Genomic DNA, 19,097 nt, shown 5'->3' on the forward strand with positions numbered 1-19,097 from the left:
AATGGGCTAATTTTGACATTCTGTGATTTGCTTTATTGACTTCCAAACTCAGTTATGTATAAGATGTGGCTCTGCTGAATTAAAAAATGATACCCTAATTAATACCTTATTCATCTAGTAGTTTCTATATTGGTATTTCTATATTGGTAGTAGCGTGTGCCTTACAGTCAATGAGTGATTTCTAGCAAACAGTCTTTTACAGTAGTTAGACCTGTGCTCTGAGCCCTGAATAAGGTCTCTATTTTATTGATTAGATTTGATGCTTCAAGATAGTTTTGACATCTGAAATTGCTACTTTGGAATATATCCAGTTAACATCCTTAAAATTATAATCATTAGAGCTCAAATTATTCTTTTTTAAAAAATTTTTTTGGTAATGTTTTTATTTATTTTTGAAGGAGAGAGACAGAGCATGAGTGGGGGAGGAGCAGAGAGAGAGGGAGACAGAGAATCTGAAGCAGGCTCCAGGCTCTGAGCCGTCCACACAGAGCCCGATGCAGGGCTCGAACCCACAAACTGTGAGATCATGACCCGAGCCGAAGCCGGAAGCTCAACCGACTGAGCCACCCAGGCACCCCGAGCTCACATTATTCTAAGGAATATTTCTACCTTTTTCTTTTAACTCATCAAGCTATTTGGTACACCAGAGAAAATTTGCATAATAAGAACGAAGGCTAATGTTTCAAATGTCAATATTTTAATATTAGTGTACTTAATATGTTTTAGGAAAAGATCATCAACTAATAACAGTTGTGTATTAAGACTTCTATGTTATAATACAAATGTACTATAAACAACAGGAGATAATTTTCCATACAGTAAAACTTGAATATTAAAGCATTTCTATAGGATTGTATAGTTTTAGAAAACTATGGGAGTTTTTAGAGTTTCTGTCCCTAGGTGGGGTAGCATTTTCTATTGAGGGCCATCAAATCACCTAAAGAAAATTATTGGGTATAAAATATACAGAACATTAGACCTTAAAAAATAAAAACCGGAAATATAAAACTGTATACAATAGCCCTGTGTTTCACTTTTGACTTTTAAAGTTTATTAAATTAAACTTTCTTTTTTTCCTCATCTCTAACAAAAGAGGATTTTTGGGTTTCTTCCCCATCCCTCTTAACTTTGTATCTCTAAGTATAAAAGGTTAAATTCCACTGATACTGAGACATTGCATTCCTTAAAGCATTTCATACTTCAACACCTCTGAGTAAGGATACGTTTACAATTGATGGCAATGTTTTTTTCCTTCATGGTGATAAAGAATGGTGTGTCTTATAACCCATGATGTTGCAGATTCAATGAAATCTGATACTAGGTTGTGTGAGACATGATGGGTTTTGGAGTAAGCTAGTTAAGCATAGTTCATAGCTCTTCAATTCTTCCCTAATCCTTAAATCTTAATTTGAATAGGACTAAAACATTCTCTAGGATGCATCCCATGTGATAACCAGAATTATTATAACCCTTAATGAGACAGATTAAATTGAAACAAGTCAGTAGTTTTCTTCCCCTTTGGCCTGTGGCATAGTAAAGCAAAGATCTGCATCAGGATAGAACGGGGAAAGTTCCTTCTAGCAGCATTTCTTTAGACATGAAGAGACAGGTTACTGATTCCAGTTTTAGGCTTATATATGAAAAAAGAGAAGATACCTACCTTTTCATGACTCTGTTATGATTTATATGCAACATAAATGTACTTTTTATGTGACTAAGGAGTAAGATACTAGTTTCTCTGTATAACTTCTTTCATTTCCTATTCATAGATTTAAGAAAATGTAGAAAAGTGTTTACTCTTAAACTAGAGGAATTAAACTTTAAATTAGCATGTGTAACATTAGGGGTGCCTGTGTAGCTCAGTCGGTTAAGTGTCTGACTCTAGATTTTGGCTCAGGTCATGATCTCACGGTGTGTGAGTTTGAGCCCCACATCAGGCTCTGCACTGGCAGTGTGGAGCCTGCTTGGTATTCTATTCTCTCTCTCTCTCCCCCTCTCTCTGCCCCTGCCCAGCTAGCACTCTCTCTCTAAGTAAATAAACAAACTTAAAAAAAAAAAAGAATGTGTAACATTAACATTCTTTGGAAATTTCTTCTAGTACCACTCAAGCAATAAAACTTCAATCCTTTGTGTTTATATATATAGTGTATATGATCAGTAACTGAAAGTAATTAGTACTTGCTTAATATGGCAAAGCTCTTTCAGCTATTCCTAGAGAAGTATATTAGGAGAAAATGTTAACACCAGAGGAAATCTGTTTTAGAAAATTTTGATAGTATAATAACTCTATAAATAAAGTTTAGGAACACTCTAGGCTTTGACACTAGGTCACCATTATGGTTTTACTTCATGTGTACAGTACAGTAGTAATAGCAGTGAAGGGATGCAGTGAGTGGTAATGGGATGAGGGGATATGACAGAGTGGGAGGCTCCTTAAAGTAGACTGTCTTGGTACCAAGTTCTAACACATGGGATGGCTCAGAAGCATAAATATGACTGTGAAATAGCTAATCTCCATCATTTTGTCATAGAATATACCTACATTCCTTACCAAAGTACACTGCAAGCAAGATTCATATTACCATCACAAGAGTTAATCAATCTGTGATTCTTCACTTAGAGATGTAGTCCCAATTCCCCCAAGTAATGATGAAGAGTTTCAATAAGAAACTTTTATTGAAGGTCATAAGGGAATAAGAAGAATTTAGTTGAAATATATTGAGTATATCCATGCATCTAACTAGATTCCCACTCTTTGGCATGCATCTGATTTAGGATGCATGAGCAGTTCCCAAACTAGCTGAATAGATTGTTAACTGTTTTTATCTCCCCATATAAATGCCACATTCCATTAACACACATAACCAAAATCTGAGTATATGAAATATATAGGCAAATTCAGTGAGACAAAAAGTAGATTAGAGGTTACCAGGGATTTGTAGGGAGAGAAGAATTGGAAGTTATTGCTTCATGGGTACAGATTTTCTATTTGGGGTAATGAAAAAGTGTGGAAATAGATAGTGGTAATGGTTGCACGGCATTGTGGATGTAATTAATTAACACTTAGGTGTACACTTAAAATGGCAAATTTTAAGTTATATGTATTTTACTACAGTAAATAAAACATTTTTGACCATGTATGGTTTATAACGTGTTCAAAAATAATAAATAAAAATTATAATTTAGAATTGTACATCCTTCACATGAAAAAGTTCATTAATTCTGTTCTTCTGATTACAAATGTGATCTAAATATCCAAAGTTGTTCCTTTTCAGAAAATAAATTTGAAAAACTTGAAATGACTGAAAAAACACCAAAAAATCAAAACAAACTTCTTACTTTAATTGGCTCAGGCTGCATCACAGGTGTAGGCATAGCGATGGCACTTGGAGCATAAACCTGGTGATATGTTGCTTGAACTCCATGATCAGAATAAGGCTGTTAACAAAAAAAGAAAAAAAAATTATTGCCTTTCATTTATTAATTCAAAATATTTATTCAGCATTACAATGTACAGGAATTTTGCTACCTAATAGAGGAACACAAATGAAAAACACACTCTCTATCTTTAATTAATTTATAGACTGATTGGGGATAGCTGAGTAGCCAAAATTACCATAAATCCTATGAAACGTATAGGAGAAAAGAAAAGAACTACTTGATTTAGCTTAAGAAAGTCAGGGAGGTAGTCAGGAAAAGTTTTCTAGTGGAATTGATGCTTGAATTTGAAGAATTAGGGAAAGAAGATGGGAATAGTATGTACAAAGACAACTAAGAACACACCTCACTTCTCCAGGTATGCAAGAAGAAAAAGCAAATTATGTACCAGGGAGAAAATCAGGCTGGCTTCAAACTTCTTAACACCAGAGAAGAGTACACCGGAAGTTCTATAATTAAATAGTGTTGTTAAGGGTTGAATTGTGTTCCCTCAAAACTTCTGTTTTGAAGTCCTAACCTCTAGTACATCAGAGCGTGACCGTATTTGTAGACAGGATATTTATAGAGATAATCAAGTTAAATGGTCATTAAGGTGGAACCTAATCCGGTATGACTGCTATCCTCACAGAATCGAGAAATTTGGACACAGAGACACAGACAAAGATAATGTGAAGACACAGGGGAAAGATGGCCATCTACAAGTTAAGAAGAGAAGCCTGAAACAAATGCTTCCCTCATGGCCCTCAGACTGAACCAATCCTGCCAACATCTTGGTCTTCAACTTTGAGTCTCTAGAACTCTAAGACAATAAATGTCTGTTGTTTAAGCCATAATTTGTTGTACTTTGTTCTGGCAGTATGATGTAGCTATTTTATAGCTAGTGTAACTGTCTTTCAGATTTATAGACAACAACATTCAACAAACAAGTATGTAAGAAATCTCTTAAGAGAATGTAACAACCACAAGCTTTCTTTAACAATGAGTTCTTGAAGATTCAGTCAACCAGGTGATGGAGGGTAAGATGAAAAATGGAGAAATCCTAGTAGAAGTAGTGATAGTAACATTAAGATCCAATTGTGGAAATTATTGTTCCAGAATGTCATCATAATGTTATAAACATTAGTAATATAAAAAAGTAATATAATACACTCTAATTGGGAGGTGGGTGTTAATTTTCTAATCTTTCATAACACTGATTTAAAACATACCTGTACAGTTCCTGGCCCATAGATGGTAAGGTAAGTAATGATTTGGAAATGTAGTTTAAAGACACTGAACATGATATTTACAATTTGTAGTTATGAAGTATTTTGATTTACATTTTAAAGGAAGATTTTTTTTAGATTATTTTCTTCTTTAATTTTTATATGCTTTTAATTGACAGAATGTTAGTAACAATACAGATTGACAGGCAAACCAAAAGAAAGAGAAGTATTTGGTACCTTACTCTTTCAAGGAGATCAAGTCAGGGATTAGCCTAGTACAGTGAACAGCTAATTTCAGAAATGGTTCAGAACTAGTTAATGAAGAAGTCTAAGTTGGAGCATTCTTAGATATTAAAGAGGAAAAGATGTGAATAAATCAAAGAAAAAAGATGTGCAGCTTCTATGAGGGTCTTAAATATCTTTAGAAAAGAAAAAGAAATAAAATATAACGATGAGGTAGTTATAGATAATTTACTTTGAGACTAATACATACCTCTGGAACTGAGGCTTCCATCAGAGACAGTGGAGGAGGGACACATCCACCATCTTGTGCGATTTCCACCGGTTGATAAATAACCTCAGAAGGTTGCAGGTATAAGAATGGAGCAGAAGATGCAGGAGACTAAAACACAAAGCCATATTTCCAAATCAAATATGATTCCAGTTAAACCAAATAACTTACCCAACAGATGACAGAAATATTTGTTTCATAATTTGCTGAAGTTCTTTTCCAAGAATAGGATAGAAGTATCTTAACAACAAATAAGGAGTTCTTGGTTATTATAAATTCCAATTGTGTAGATGTGATCAAAGAACTTTATCACTGGTAAATACTAAAGTTTCTTAATGCTTCAGAACCTCATTTATAAATTCAGATAATAATGATATTAAGATCACTATTGAAGGTTGTAATAACAGTGTTTAAATTGGCATAAATACCTATTCTCAGCTTTGTGACTTCACATGGGAATGCAAAATGTCATTAAATAGTCTTTTTGGTGGTATACTGTTTGTATCAAAAATTAAGAAATGGAATTTTACTAAGGAGCATAGTCAAACTGAAGAAAAATTTGAAATAAAACTGGAAAAATGCTACATTTCCCCATAATATTAATAATAAAAAGTAGGGGCGCCTGGGTGGCTCAGTTGGTTAGGCGGCCGACTTTGGCTCAGGTCATGATCTCGCGGTCCGGTCCGTGAGTTCAAGCCCCGCGTTGGGCTCTGTGCTGACAGCTCAGAGCCTGGAGCCTGTTTCAGATTCTGTGTCTCCCTCGCTCTCTCTGACCCTCCCCCATTCATGCTCTGTCTCTCTCTGTCTCAAAAATAAATAAACGTTAAAAAAAAATAAAAAAAAATAATAAAAAGTAATTTTGCATGTTTATATAAGTACTCACTTTTTAACAAAATGCTTTCACTAACACGATCTCATGTGATCTTCACAAAGATCAGGTAAAGAAACTTACAAAGGTATGGTATCATTACTTCCATGTTACAAATGGGGAAGCTAAGAAATATAGTAATTAAACAAACTGCCACAGGTATCACGGTTACTAAATAGAAAAGGAACATCTCAAATCTAGTTCTCCTGACCTTAATATTCATATAGCCTTCATAAAAATACAATTAAAAAAGTTAATATTTACCTGAGGAACGCCCCACTGCCACTGTCCTGGTAGGCACTGTGCAGGGGCCTAAAATGAAAAACAGAAACAAACCCACCCACATTATAAACAGGGGTCAAAACTGGATATCTACATGCAAATAGAATGACGTTGGATCCCTACACCTCAAACTATATACAAAAATTAACTCAAGTTGGGTCAAAGATCTAAAAATGTAAGAGCTAAAACTATAAAACTCTTAGAAGAAAATATGTGTAAATCTTTGTGGGTTCGAATTAGGCAATTAAAAAAAATATATATGACATGTAGCATTCTTTCTCACCCCCTGACACTTTAAAAGCACTGGGTTGAGCTTTTCTTCCTTGACCCTAGATAAAAATTTGGACAGAGCACTTCTTGGGGTGTGGCAGATTCCAAATGCGGACTCTCTAGTTAGGTAGTTTACTGGATTCTTTGGTGATCTCCCTGATGAGAACTTCTAACTATATTTCTAGCCCTTGATTCTAGAAGTCTACTTCACACATATTCTTTCTTTATTGGGGTCATCTTAAAGTTTTTTGAAAAGGGTCTCTTCTGTGAGGTTCACATCTTGCTCTTGGGACATATAAACCTTTCTTGTTGTGAGTAAAAGTTCAACACATTCCCACTGTAGCCTTCTCTCCAGGCTCTGCCTCCAGAGACTAGTTCAGCTGCTTCTTTGGACTTTTTTAGTCCAAAGTCAGGTGCATTAAGCTTTCTTAGTCATTCTCTGATGTCCTCTTTACTTGGTTGAGAAGAAGGGGAAATGCCATAGCATTCTAACAATTCTTTTATTCAAGAAAACCTTGCTACCAATCTCCCTCAGCAATCTCAGCTTCCCCTCATTGTGTTCAAGGTGGACAATAAGCTAAGGGTCCTCAAACTGGTTTCACAATATTTGGCTGGTCGTGTTAAAAGCTGCGGTACCTAATGTTTTGTCTTTGAGGCTTCTGCTAAACTTTTGAGGCAGCTTAGAAAAAGTGATACCACATATGTATTTTAAATATATGCCATTAAGTTATTTTCATCTTTAGTAAATGAAGGAAATACTTTAGAGTTTTTATATTTAGCATGCTAATAGAATTGATAACTTTATTTAAAAATAAGCAATATAGCATAATAATATAATATACACTAGAGTGCCTGGGTGGCTCAACTGGTTAAGTGCCAGACTTCAGCTCAAGTCATGACCTCACAGTTTGTGGGTTCGAGCCTCACATCAGGGTCTGTGCTGACAGCTCAAAGCCTGGAGCCTGCTTTGGATTCTGGGTCTCCCTCTCTTTCTGCCCCTCCCCTGCTTGCACTCTGTCTCTGTCTCTGTCTCAAAAATAAACATTAAAAAAAATATAATATACATTAACATATGATAATATAACCAATTTAAATAAATTTGAATTTTAAATTCTATCTAAAATAACCCTCCCTCCCAAAACTGAGTCTAATACTAAAAAGAATTCCAGTAAACTTAACACTTGATGTGGGTGTATTTTAAAAGTTAAAAAAAAAAAAAAAGAAACAAATTCTCTTCCAATATTCCAGAAGTAAGAAAGAATGTGATTTTATTTGTGAGTGCTATAGATCAGAGGTTGGCAAGTAAAGGGCCAGAGAGTAAATATTTTAAGCTTTGCAGTCCATAGTATCTCTGTTAGAACTACTAAACTCTGTCATTGTAGTACAAAAGCAGCCAGAGACAGTATGTAAACAAATACAAGATATGTAATACAAATACAAGATATGTTAACAAATCTTTATTTGCAAAACACCAAAATAGTCTGGCATTATGGATCACTTATCACCAATCTCCCACAGAATTAACAGAAGAGTGCTGGTTAACTAAAAGAGGCTTATTTTAATATAGATTATGTTAAATATAATAGCAAGGAAGTAATATAATGTTAACAATAACATTAAAAAATTAGCCTGTGACCCTGAATGTGTTATCTATATGTTGCTTTGGGAATTTCTAAAGACTTTTTAGATTAAATGTTAGCCAAATGGAGCAAAACTGACCTCATTACATTTGGTTAAATGAAGCAAACATTCTACCTTCTTGTATGATATTGTTTAGTTCCCCATAAGAAAAAAAAAACCCACTGTTATCAAGGCTTAAGTATCTCATTTTAATTACTACAGTTATTGCATGAGAAAGAATACAATGAAATTTACCCAAAAAGGACTGAAGGTATTAAAGAGAATTTTAATTGTAATTTCATGTTTACCTGATAGTGATACGCAGGTTGCTGATAAACTGGCTGAGCTACCATCACAGGGGAACTAGATACAGAACGTGACTATAAGAGGAAAAAAAAAGTGAAAAATTATTTTAGGCCTAAGCAAAATTCTTTAAAATAGTTTTTACAAAATTTATCTTGAATTGTTACCTAAACCCAGTCAACCTGTGGTCTATGATTGGAAATGTCATTTTTCCACCTGTTATTGATAGAATTACCAACCCCACTTAAGTCTACTAAAATCATCACAGTAGTTCCACTTTTATTTGGTTTCATTTCCATGGTAATGCTAAAACCACCACCAGAAAAGTTGTTTAGTCCAGACTATGAAAATATAGTTCTAAGAGAATTTTTTAAAAGAAAATGGCAGCTGGACTTAAGGTGATGATGCCTATTTCCATCATGAGACCAGCAATAGATAATGTTAACATACAGAACTGAATGAATAATCACATCTAATTTTGCCACTGATTTCCCACTACTTACAAATAATTAAATCCTATTCCTTTGTTATACATTTAATTAAGGCAAATACATTTCTTATTGAAGCATTTATCAAATTCTGTTTTATTAATTTGACACTTAAATGAGTTAATCATCCGGGGTGCCTAGGTAGCTCAGTTGGTTAAGCGGCCGACTCTTGATTTTGGCTCAGGTTATAATTTCCTAGTTCGTGGGATCAAGCCCCATGTCCAGCTGTATGCTGACAGTGTGGAGCCTGCTTGGGATTCTCTCTCTCCCTCTCTCTCTGCCCCTTCCCTGCTTGCTTTCACGTGCACATGTGCTCTCTTTCTCTCTCTCTCTCAATTAATAAACATTAAAAAAAATAAATGAGTTAATCATCCAATAAACTTCAAGTGATTTCTCTATGTTTGAAAAAGTACACATAACACTTAATTATTCAAAGTAATAGAGTAAACCCCAAATTAGGTTATTTAAAATCAGACTAATAAAACAGGCAAATTGTATTACAAGATAGTTAAAATAAGCTTTAACAATAGCAGTTAAAATTCAGTTTCCAATATGGGATCTAACTTATGTTGTTTTATTTTAATTCTCACCGTACCACCCCACCCACAAAATGAAAAAGTATCATTGTACAATTTTCAGACTATCATATGTTAATAAAATTGTAAAGAGATTAACATTAGAAAATAATAATGTAATTTACTATATTAATTTATTTAATTTCTAATAACAAAGGGGGAAAAATCTCAGCAGACATAGAAAAAGCATTTGTTAAAATTCAATACCCCTTATGCTAAGCGAAATTAGTCAGAGAAAGACAAATAACATATGACTTCACTCATATGGGGAATTTAAGATACAAAACAGATCAACGTAAGGAAAGCATAAAGAATATAAAAACAGGAAGGAGGATACAACATAAGAGACTCTTAAATATAGAGAACAAACAGAGGGTTGCTGGAGGGGTGGTGGGAGGGGGGATGGGCTAAATGGGTCAGAGGCATTAAGAAACCTACTCTTGAAATCATTATTGCACTATATGCTAACTAACTTGGATATAAATTAAAAAATAAATAATTAATTAAAAAATAAATATGTCTGGGGTGCCTGGGTGGCTCAGTCGGTTGAGCGTCCGACTTCAGCTCAGGTCATGATCTTGCAGTGTGTGAGTTCAAGCCCCTCGTCGGGCTCTGTGCTGACAGCTTGGAGCCTGGAGCCTGCTTGGCATTCTGTGTCTCCCTCGCTCTCTGCCCCTCCCCCACTCATGCTCTCTCTCTCCCTCTCTCTCTCTCTGTCAAAAATACATAAACATTAAAAAAATAAAAAAAAAATAGATATGTTTAAGGAAAAATATTCAATACTTTTTCATGATAAATTTAATACTCTTTCTTTCTTAGCAAACAGAATGTAAAACACCTTTCTTAATTGATCAGGGTGACTTTGCCCCTCTAGGGAACATTTGACAATACTTTTGGTTTTTATAGATGTGAGGAGGCTAGGACACCGCTAAACATCCAATGTACATGAGAGCCTCCAACAACAGAGAATCATCTGGCCCCAAATGTCTGGTGCTGAGGTTGAGAAACCTTCGTTAAATCTAAGATTATCTTCCAAAATCTAAAGTATATGTATACAAAACTTAATGGTGAATCACTAAACTTGTTTCCTTTTTCAAGGACAAGGGCATGTTGTTATATAAATACTGTAGCAGAGACAATGCCAGTGCAATAACTCAATGGGAAAAAAAATGAGAAAAGAGCAGAAAAAAATAACTATACTGAATAATAAATGATTGTCTATATAAGAGTTTTGAAGGATTACTGATAGAATATGAACACTTAAAAATCAAAAGCATTACTACCTATGAGTCTCAACCTATTAGGAAATGTGATTTAAAAAATGTCATTCTTAAAATTAACAAAAACCATAAAGTACTTAAGAATAAATCCAACAAAAGATGTACTAAACTATTTCCTGGAGAAAGAAAATTTTATGGATAGATGGAAATAAAAAACCTAACGAAATGTTTGTGGACGTTAAAATTCAGTATTATAGGGGCGCCTGGGTGGCTCAGTCGGTTGAGCGGCCGACTTTGGCTCAGGTCATGATCTCGCAGTCTGTGAGTTCGAGCCTCGCATCGGGCTCTGTGCTGACCGCTCAGAGCCTGGAGCCTGTTTCAGATTCTGTGTCCCTCTCTCTTTCTGACCCTCCCCTGTTCATGCTCTGTCTCTCTCTGTCTCAAAAATAAATAAACATTAAAAAAATTAAAAAAAAATAAATTCAGTATTATACACAAATTAATCTACATATTTAATGCAATTATAAAAAACACCCAACAAAGGCTTTTCACAGAATTGAACAAGCTGGATTATAACATTTATATTTATAAAAATAAAGACTTAAGGATAGATGAGAGACTCCTGAAGAAAAAAGTGATAGAGTTGCCCTACCAGATTTTAACTAGTTCTAAAGCAACAGGACCTAAAAGAGAATTGGGCAGGGCAAACAAATACACCAGTGGAATAGAACTGAGAACCCAGAAGAAGACCCCACTCCACCCACACCCCAGAAGTGTGGCATTTCACAGAGGATTCATTTCAAAACAGTGGAAGATGATGAATTAGTCAATATATGAACTCCAGATTTAAGATCTAGATGTGAAAAACAGCAACACTATAGTATTTTACAAATAAAATATAAAATATCTATATTTGAGTAATAAGGAAGTGTTTTTTTTTAATTAAAAAATTTTTGTTAATGTTTATTTTTAAGAGAGAGAGAGAAAAACAGAGAGAGAGAGAGAAGAGAATGAGCAGAGGAGGGGCAGAGAGAGGGGAAGACACAGAATCCAAGCAGGCTCCAGGATCTGAAGCTGTCAGCACAGAGCCTGACATGGGGCTCGAACTCACAGACCATGAGATCATGACCTGAGCTGAAGTCAGATGCCCAACCGACTGAGCTATCCAGGTGCCCCAGGAAGTGTTTTTTTTTTTTTTAAACTAGATACTAAAAGATGAAGCCATAAAGGAAAACATTAATATATTTTTTTTATTATTAATTTTTTTTTCCAACGTTTTTTATTTATTTTTGGGACAGAGAGAGACAGAGCATGAACGGAGGAGGGGCAGAGAGAGAGGGAGACACAGAATCGGAAACAGGCTCCAGGCTCTGAGCCATCAGCCCAGAGCCCGATGCGGGGCTTGAACTCACGGACCGCGAGATCGTGACCTGAGCTGAAGTCGGACGCTTAACCGACTGCGCCACCCAGGCGCCCCTATATTTTTTAACATTAAAAGAACTAGCATGTGACAAAGACAAAACTTATAAAGTTAATGGACAAGCCACAAACTAGAACTCACAAAATTCATACATGAACTCAAGAAAAAGACAATAATCCCCAATGGAAAAAAATAAGTAACCCCACTGGACAAAGGATATGAAGAGGCACCTCAGAGAAGAAAGTAGAATGGCAAATAAATACATGAAATGTTAAATCTTACCAATGATTAAATAAAAAAACAACATACTATTTCATAATAACATTGGCAAAAATGTAAAATTAAAGGGTTGGCAGATTATGGAGAAATTGCAGCTTTCATAAACTGTAGCTAAAGTGTATATTTGGAAAGCCATTTGGCAACATTTAGTCAAAGATGTCTATACTTTATAATGTGAAATTTTACTTCTATGCATATATTGTAGCCTAGACCAAGTTAGTGTGGTAGGGACCCCTCCCTAAGGAGAGAAAAAAAAAAGAGAGAGAGAGAGAAAAGGAAAAAAAAAAAAACCCACAAAAAACAAGGTAACCTGGCTATGTGCCTATGTGACAACATCCCTCATGACGTTGTAAACTGAGAACACTTAATCAGACCACATGTGTGTGTATGTTACCATATATGGGAGACAAAGAAATAGAAAATGCATAAAAAACTTATGCTACATGTTTGGTGCTCAGTTTTTGGGTATGAACCCAACTGAGTGGTGCCGGCATGAATAAAATTGCTTTCTGGAAATTAAAAAGCCTCGGTGCCATGACTCTCTGAGTGAGAATCCTGCTACAGCAGGAGAATACAAAATTTTTCCAGTGGTACATAGGCATGAATAAGTTTAAGAGTATTAATTTTTTTTCTTATAAGTTTATTTATTTATTTGGAGAGAGAGGGAGAGAGAATGTGAGTGCGTGAGCAGGGGAGGAGAGAGAGAGAGGGTGAGAGAGAAATCCCAAGCAGGCTTCGCGCTGTCAACACAGAGCCCTACGTGGGGCTTGTACTTACAAACTGTGAGATTATGATCTGACCTCAAATCAAGAGTCAGATGCTTAACCAACTGAGCCATCCAGGTGCTCCAAGAGTATTAATTTTTAGATTCTAACACATGTACTCCTTCCTGATTTGATTTGTGAATGTGTCTGCGTACTATGTGTCTGTCTTCTTTTCATAACTCTCCTTTCACAATTACCCTTCTCCTTCACAATGAAAGACACACTTCTCAATCATCCTGGATCTGTTATAGTGCTTTGTTCGGGAATATAAATACCAACAGGGCATGAAACAATTCAAGAAGGCAATGCCCTTAAAAAATAGGAGATAGCAAAGCAAAAAGAGTTTATATAAGAAATATTAAAGAGGAGGAGTGCCTGGGTGGCTCGGTCGGTTAAGTAACCAGCTCTTGATTTTCACTTGGGTCATAATCTCAAGATTGTGGGACTGAGCCCTATGGCAGGCTCTGTGCTGACAGCTCGGAGCCTGCTTGGGATTCTTGCTCTCCTGTCTCTCTGCTCCTCCCCTGTTGTCTCTCTCAAAATAAATAAACTTAAAAAAAAAAAAAAAGAAATATTAAAGGGGAGATGGTCCCTTATTTCATAGAGGGAACAAAATAAGTTACATGATCGTCACAGGAATACATACTAACTCATTCATTTGAACTTAAACATTATAAAAATACTAAAGGTCAGAATTTTCTAATAGAAACAAAGTTTTATTTGGCTGACTAATTTTGTTAACTGAGTTCTAGAGCAGACATTTTCCATCCTTTTTTTAAAAAAGATTTTTTTAAGTTTATTTATTTTTGAGAGAGAGAGAGAGAGAGAGATGGAGCGTGAGAGAGAGAGAGAGAGAGAGACAGAGCGTGAGTGGGGGTGGGTGGCAGAGGGAGAGGGAGACACAGAATCTGAAGGAGGCGCCAGGCTCTGAGCTGTCAGCACAGAGACTCACGTGGGGCTCAAACTCACAGACTGTGAGCAGTCTGGGGCTCCCTGGGGCAGAGCGAGAGAGAGAGAGAGAGAGAGAGAGAGAGAGAGAGAGAGAGAGAAGTAAGGCTTGATCCCATGACCCTGGGATCATGACCTGAGCCAAAATCAAGAGTCAGCCCCTCGACTGAGTCACCCAAGCACCCCACAACACTTCTTCTTAAACGAAATATACAGCTACAAAGTTTTATAAAAATGTATCTAAAACAAATCTACAATACTCCACAATATATAATATTCCTACATTATTTAAAATTTCAGGGGCTCCTGGGTGGTTCAGTTGGTTAAGTGTCTGACTTTGGCTCAGGTCATGATCCCACAGTTTGTGAGTTTGAGTCCTGTGTCAGGCTCTGTGCTGACAACTCAGAGCCTACAGCCTGCTTCAGATTCTGTGTCTCCCTCTCTGTCTGCCCATCCCTTACTCACACTCTGTCTCTCTTTCTGTCAAGAATAAGCAAACATTAAAAAATTAAAAAAATAAAATTATGACAAATTTAAGGTGTCAACTTAAAAATGAGTGAGACTATTTATAATTTTTCAGAAAATTTTTAGAGGCTGTAGAAGAAAAAACTTTGAAGACCACTTTCCTAGACAAACTCTCACACAATACATACAAGAGCTAGATGTTCACTGCACTCTTGATTACAGAAAAAAACTTAAAATGTCCATCAATAGGGGAATATACACTGATATAATGGAATATTATAAAATATTAAAAGTGAATTAGATATACTAGCATCAGCATGGTTTAATCTCTAAAAAATAATGTTGAATAGAAAAACTAGATTATTTACATAGTGTTTAAAAACCACCCAAAGTAATACTACCTATTGTTTAAGGACACCTACATGTGTAGAAAAACCATAAAATGATAGGAAAGACATTCTGGTTATATATTCTGGATATATCTGAGGAGAAAAAGAGAGTAAGAATGTGGGGGCAAGGAGACTTTACCTGAATTTCTCATATTTTATTTCCCCCTATTAAATGAACTTAAGTAAATATGGCAAAATGTTAACATCTGTTAAATTTAAGTGGTAGCTACATGGCGATTATATTATTATTTGTGCTTCTCTGTGGTTGAAATATCTCAGAAATAAATATTTTACAAAATCAATAGAATAGATGGAAAACCTTCTAAGATGAAAATTACTTACAGGCCAAGGTGGTGGAACAGAAGTTACCTCTGGAGTATGAAAATAAGCAACACCATTATGATAAGTGTAAGGATATCCAGTTGAAGTTGTTAGATACATTGTTCCAGCTGCAGGCATTATACTGGAACCTAAAGCAAAGATTAAATAATAACAATAACTAAAATGTTCAATTTTCTTTTAAAATGGTAATTTCTGAACATTTGAAAATGTTTATCTTAACACACCTATATAGTTATGGTAAAAATTGAATGTTGCAAATTAAAAAAAAATTCCATACGTTAAAGTATCTTTGAAATATATGTTTTCCAACTTACTATCTTAGAGCTTTTATTACTTTAAGGTGAATAAGAGAAAAAGAAACAAGTTCAAAAAAGAATACTAAAAATTAATTAACTTAGATTTTAGTACCAATGTAACGAAACAAAGCTTAACAATTTAAATTATTATCAGAAAGGCCATTATTTTTATAAATATAAATTATAAAGTTAACTGAAGACTATAGACACTATAATAAATTTCCTAAGACCTTAGTAAGACCTTTTATTTGTAAAAGGCCAAAGATGATGAAATCAGTGAGGTTGGAAAAGATTCCATACTTTCCTGAAGGGATTTTGGTTCTACCCCACAAATTCTTTGGATCTACTCTCACAAGAATTCATTGACACTGTAACTCTTATTCTCTAGCTTCCCTTTGCTGTAACTGCTGCTGTTGCAAACATAACCACAAATCTTCCATGTGGCTAGTTCTGGGTCCCCATCTCTTTTCTCAGATCAAGTTATTACACTCCTCCCCCCAAATTAAAAAATATGTATGTTTTTGTCAGGAGAACACTTGGAAAATTTATATAAGCCAAGTTAGATTAAGTACTTGACCAGCAAATTTATGTAAGTTATTGGAACTGGCAATCCTTCTTCCAGTATATCAGTGATTCTCAAAACTTAACATACATTAGAATCACCTAGATAGCTTATTATCCAGGGCCACATTTGCAGAGATTTAGATTCAGTAAGTCTGGGATAGGGCCTGAGGATTTGCATTTTGACAGATTCCAAGTGAACTGTTACTGGCTACAAACCACACTGTGAGTAGCACTGGCCTACCATTTTAAGCAGCACTACTGCTTCTCAGCCTTTATATTTTCACTGTATTTCATCTAGAGTTGTTACTGCTTACTTTAGTGATTCTTAATCCCATCCTTTTGAGAATCTGATTAAAGTCATGGAGTCTTTTCTCAGAGATATATATAGAAACAAAATTTTGCACACAATTCATGAAGTTCATGGATTTGCCTCCAAAGATAATCAAGGAACCACAGGTTTATCTGCTAAATGAATGAATGAATGAATGAATGAATGAATGAATTTTAAGTCAGTACAGTTACAGGGCATTGAACTTGGCTGGTGATACAGCCAACAAGAAAAAAGAAAAAAATTGGACATACCGTATTGAAGTTAGGCTCTTGTGGGAAAGATAGTTATTAGGTAACTAGACAATTAATCAATTAAGACAATTTTGATAAATACATTAAGACGTAGTATAGTCTATTATACTAGGTAGTATGAATGTTCCAATTGTATTTAATTTGTGAGGAAATGATGTTTGGGCTGAGCTTTAAAGAATGAATGGGATTTTGGGGCGCCTGGGTGGCGCAGTCGGTTAAGCGTCCGACTTCAGCCAGGTCACGATCTCGCGGTCCGTGAGTTTGAGCCCCGCGTCGGGCTCTGGGCTGGTGGCTCGGAGCCTGGAGCCTGTTTCCGATTCTGTGTCTCCCTCTCTCTCTGCCCCTCCCCCGTTCATGCTCTGTCTCTCTCTGTCCCCAAAATAAATAAAAACGTTGAAAAAAAAAATTAAAAAAAAAAAAAAAGAATGAATGGGATTTTAATGGAATGGCAAAGAGCATTCTAGGTAAATAGTGTATATTAGGAGTACGGTATGTTCTGGAACTGAGATGAGGCTAGATGGCTAAAGCATGGGAAGAAAAATAAAGGACAGTTCAAAAATAAGCAGGAAATAACTTAAGATGTGCACTTTTGAAAGATTACTCCGGCTTCCTTGTGTATGATAGGTTGGAAGGTACCAAGACTGGATTCAGAAAGACCAGTTAGGAGGCTTTTCCAGTAATCAAGGCAAGGAAAGTGGGTAGCTCAGACTAGAATGTTGGTAATGGAGATGGAAAAAAAAGCAACAGATCCGAGAAAAAATTGAGATAAGAATCCCCTGTATCTTGAGAATCTACTTTTATACTTAATATTTATTTGCAGAAAAGTATAATGAGCTTTGGAGTCAACCTGTCCTGGATTTGAAGGTTAATGCCACTATTTGGTTATATAGTTACTTAACCCTATACTTTTCAAATTCACCACCTGATTGAAAGTATTCAGCATAGTGATTCATGTTTTTTTTTGTTTTTTTTTTTTTTAGCAACTTGTGGGTCATAATGTGAACATTACTACTTATACCTACTGCTGGTGATAAAAAATGGTTACTACGTGTCAACAGCTTAATTCTTGGAACAAGAAAGAAGTATTAATCTACTGAGGACACTTCAGTTATCTTCTAAATTAACAAATAACTAAGTCAAAATTAAACCTGATTAACTTCTAAATTAAAATAGACCACCCAAATGAGTACAACTATTAATTTGTTAACAGATGTACAATAAACACCTAATGTTTTACACATCCCATAGGACACAGCTAAGGAAGAATAAGAAAATTCAGTTGTGAATTTTCTAGCCAAAGACTGTTATAGAGTTTAATAAATATTTAGGTAAAAAGCAAACTGTAAAGATGCCTAATACAATAAATAGGAAGATTGAGAAAAAAAGAAGAGTAGAGTTGAAAACCTTGCAGAAATTTGAGAAAGGCACATAATATAGCCAATTATTAAAGCTTTAGGAATTGTTCCCTCTGATAATTATGACACATCTAGTTGGGTTATAGTACCTACCATGCAACTAAAGTTTCTGATGTTGGTTCTTTATTTTTATTTTCAGTATTTTAAATTTAAATTTCTAATTTTAAATTACTTTTCTAATTATAAAAATTTCCAATTCATAATGCCAAATTACTTCTAATTACCTTTGTAATTTTAAATTATATTTTTATTTTAGAAGAGTTTTCCTTTAAAGATGTAATTATATGTAATATATGTAAGCACCATTATTTATGTAAAATTTTCCCTACCCCCTGAAAATCTAACATACATTAATTTGTAAGAAATATTCATTTGATCACCAACTTTGTTGAAATAACTTTATTAAATTAAAGAAGTCTGACCTTCTAATTAAATTCTAGAAAAAGTCTAATATTTCAAAAAAGAACCATGTAAAAATACTGGAAAATGCATTAGTTCTCAATACATACGAGGAATTCCTACTTGTTGTTTTCTTATTGCTGGACCAATGTTCAGTTTCTTATCTTTATAATTAAGTTTTTCAGCCTAGAATAAAAAAATTTTTTTTATTATTTTGGCACTACTGTTTTATAAAATCAATAGTGAAAAACTAGTGAGAAACATTTTTAAAATTCAGACTATAATAGTTTTGAAAGCAGCAAGGAATACTGGAAAGGACAAAGTCTTTGAATATTAAAGATATGGGTTTGAATCTTGGTTCCAATGCTTTGACCCTAGTTCTTTAATGGGAATACAGTCAAGCCTCTACTCATAGATCCCATATTTGGGAATTCACCTATTCGTTAAAATTATT

The 19,097-nt window shown here is 34.8% G+C and overlaps 1 protein-coding gene across 3 annotated transcripts in view; it reads right to left on the minus strand.

Annotated features, from left to right (window-relative positions):
- BOLL (boule RNA binding protein) overlaps nucleotides 1-19,097 on the minus strand; it is a 61,709-nt gene that overhangs the window by 32,488 nt on the left and 10,124 nt on the right. For 2 of the 3 annotated variants that reach the window (XR_015255413.1, XM_086719219.1), the window contains exons 5-10: nucleotides 18,754-18,829; nucleotides 15,388-15,515; nucleotides 8,503-8,574; nucleotides 6,287-6,334; nucleotides 5,137-5,265; nucleotides 3,340-3,438 (exon numbers count right to left, since the gene is read on the minus strand). Coding sequence is in view for 2 of the 3 variants with exons in the window: in XM_086719219.1 (XP_086575345.1) it covers nucleotides 3,340-3,438; nucleotides 5,137-5,265; nucleotides 6,287-6,334; nucleotides 8,503-8,574; nucleotides 15,388-15,515; nucleotides 18,754-18,829 (552 nt within the window). In the remaining variant the exon portion in view is untranslated. Of the gene's footprint in view, nucleotides 1-3,321; nucleotides 3,439-5,136; nucleotides 5,266-6,286; nucleotides 6,335-8,502; nucleotides 8,575-15,387; nucleotides 15,516-18,753; nucleotides 18,830-19,097 lie in introns of those variants that run through there. The other variant, XM_025935334.2, reaches the window with a different exon arrangement.

Source organism: Puma concolor, chromosome C1 (genome assembly GCF_028749965.1).
Source record: "Puma concolor isolate L17-30 chromosome C1, mPumCon1.1.hap2, whole genome shotgun sequence".
Classification (NCBI taxonomy): Eukaryota; Metazoa; Chordata; class Mammalia; order Carnivora; family Felidae; genus Puma; species Puma concolor.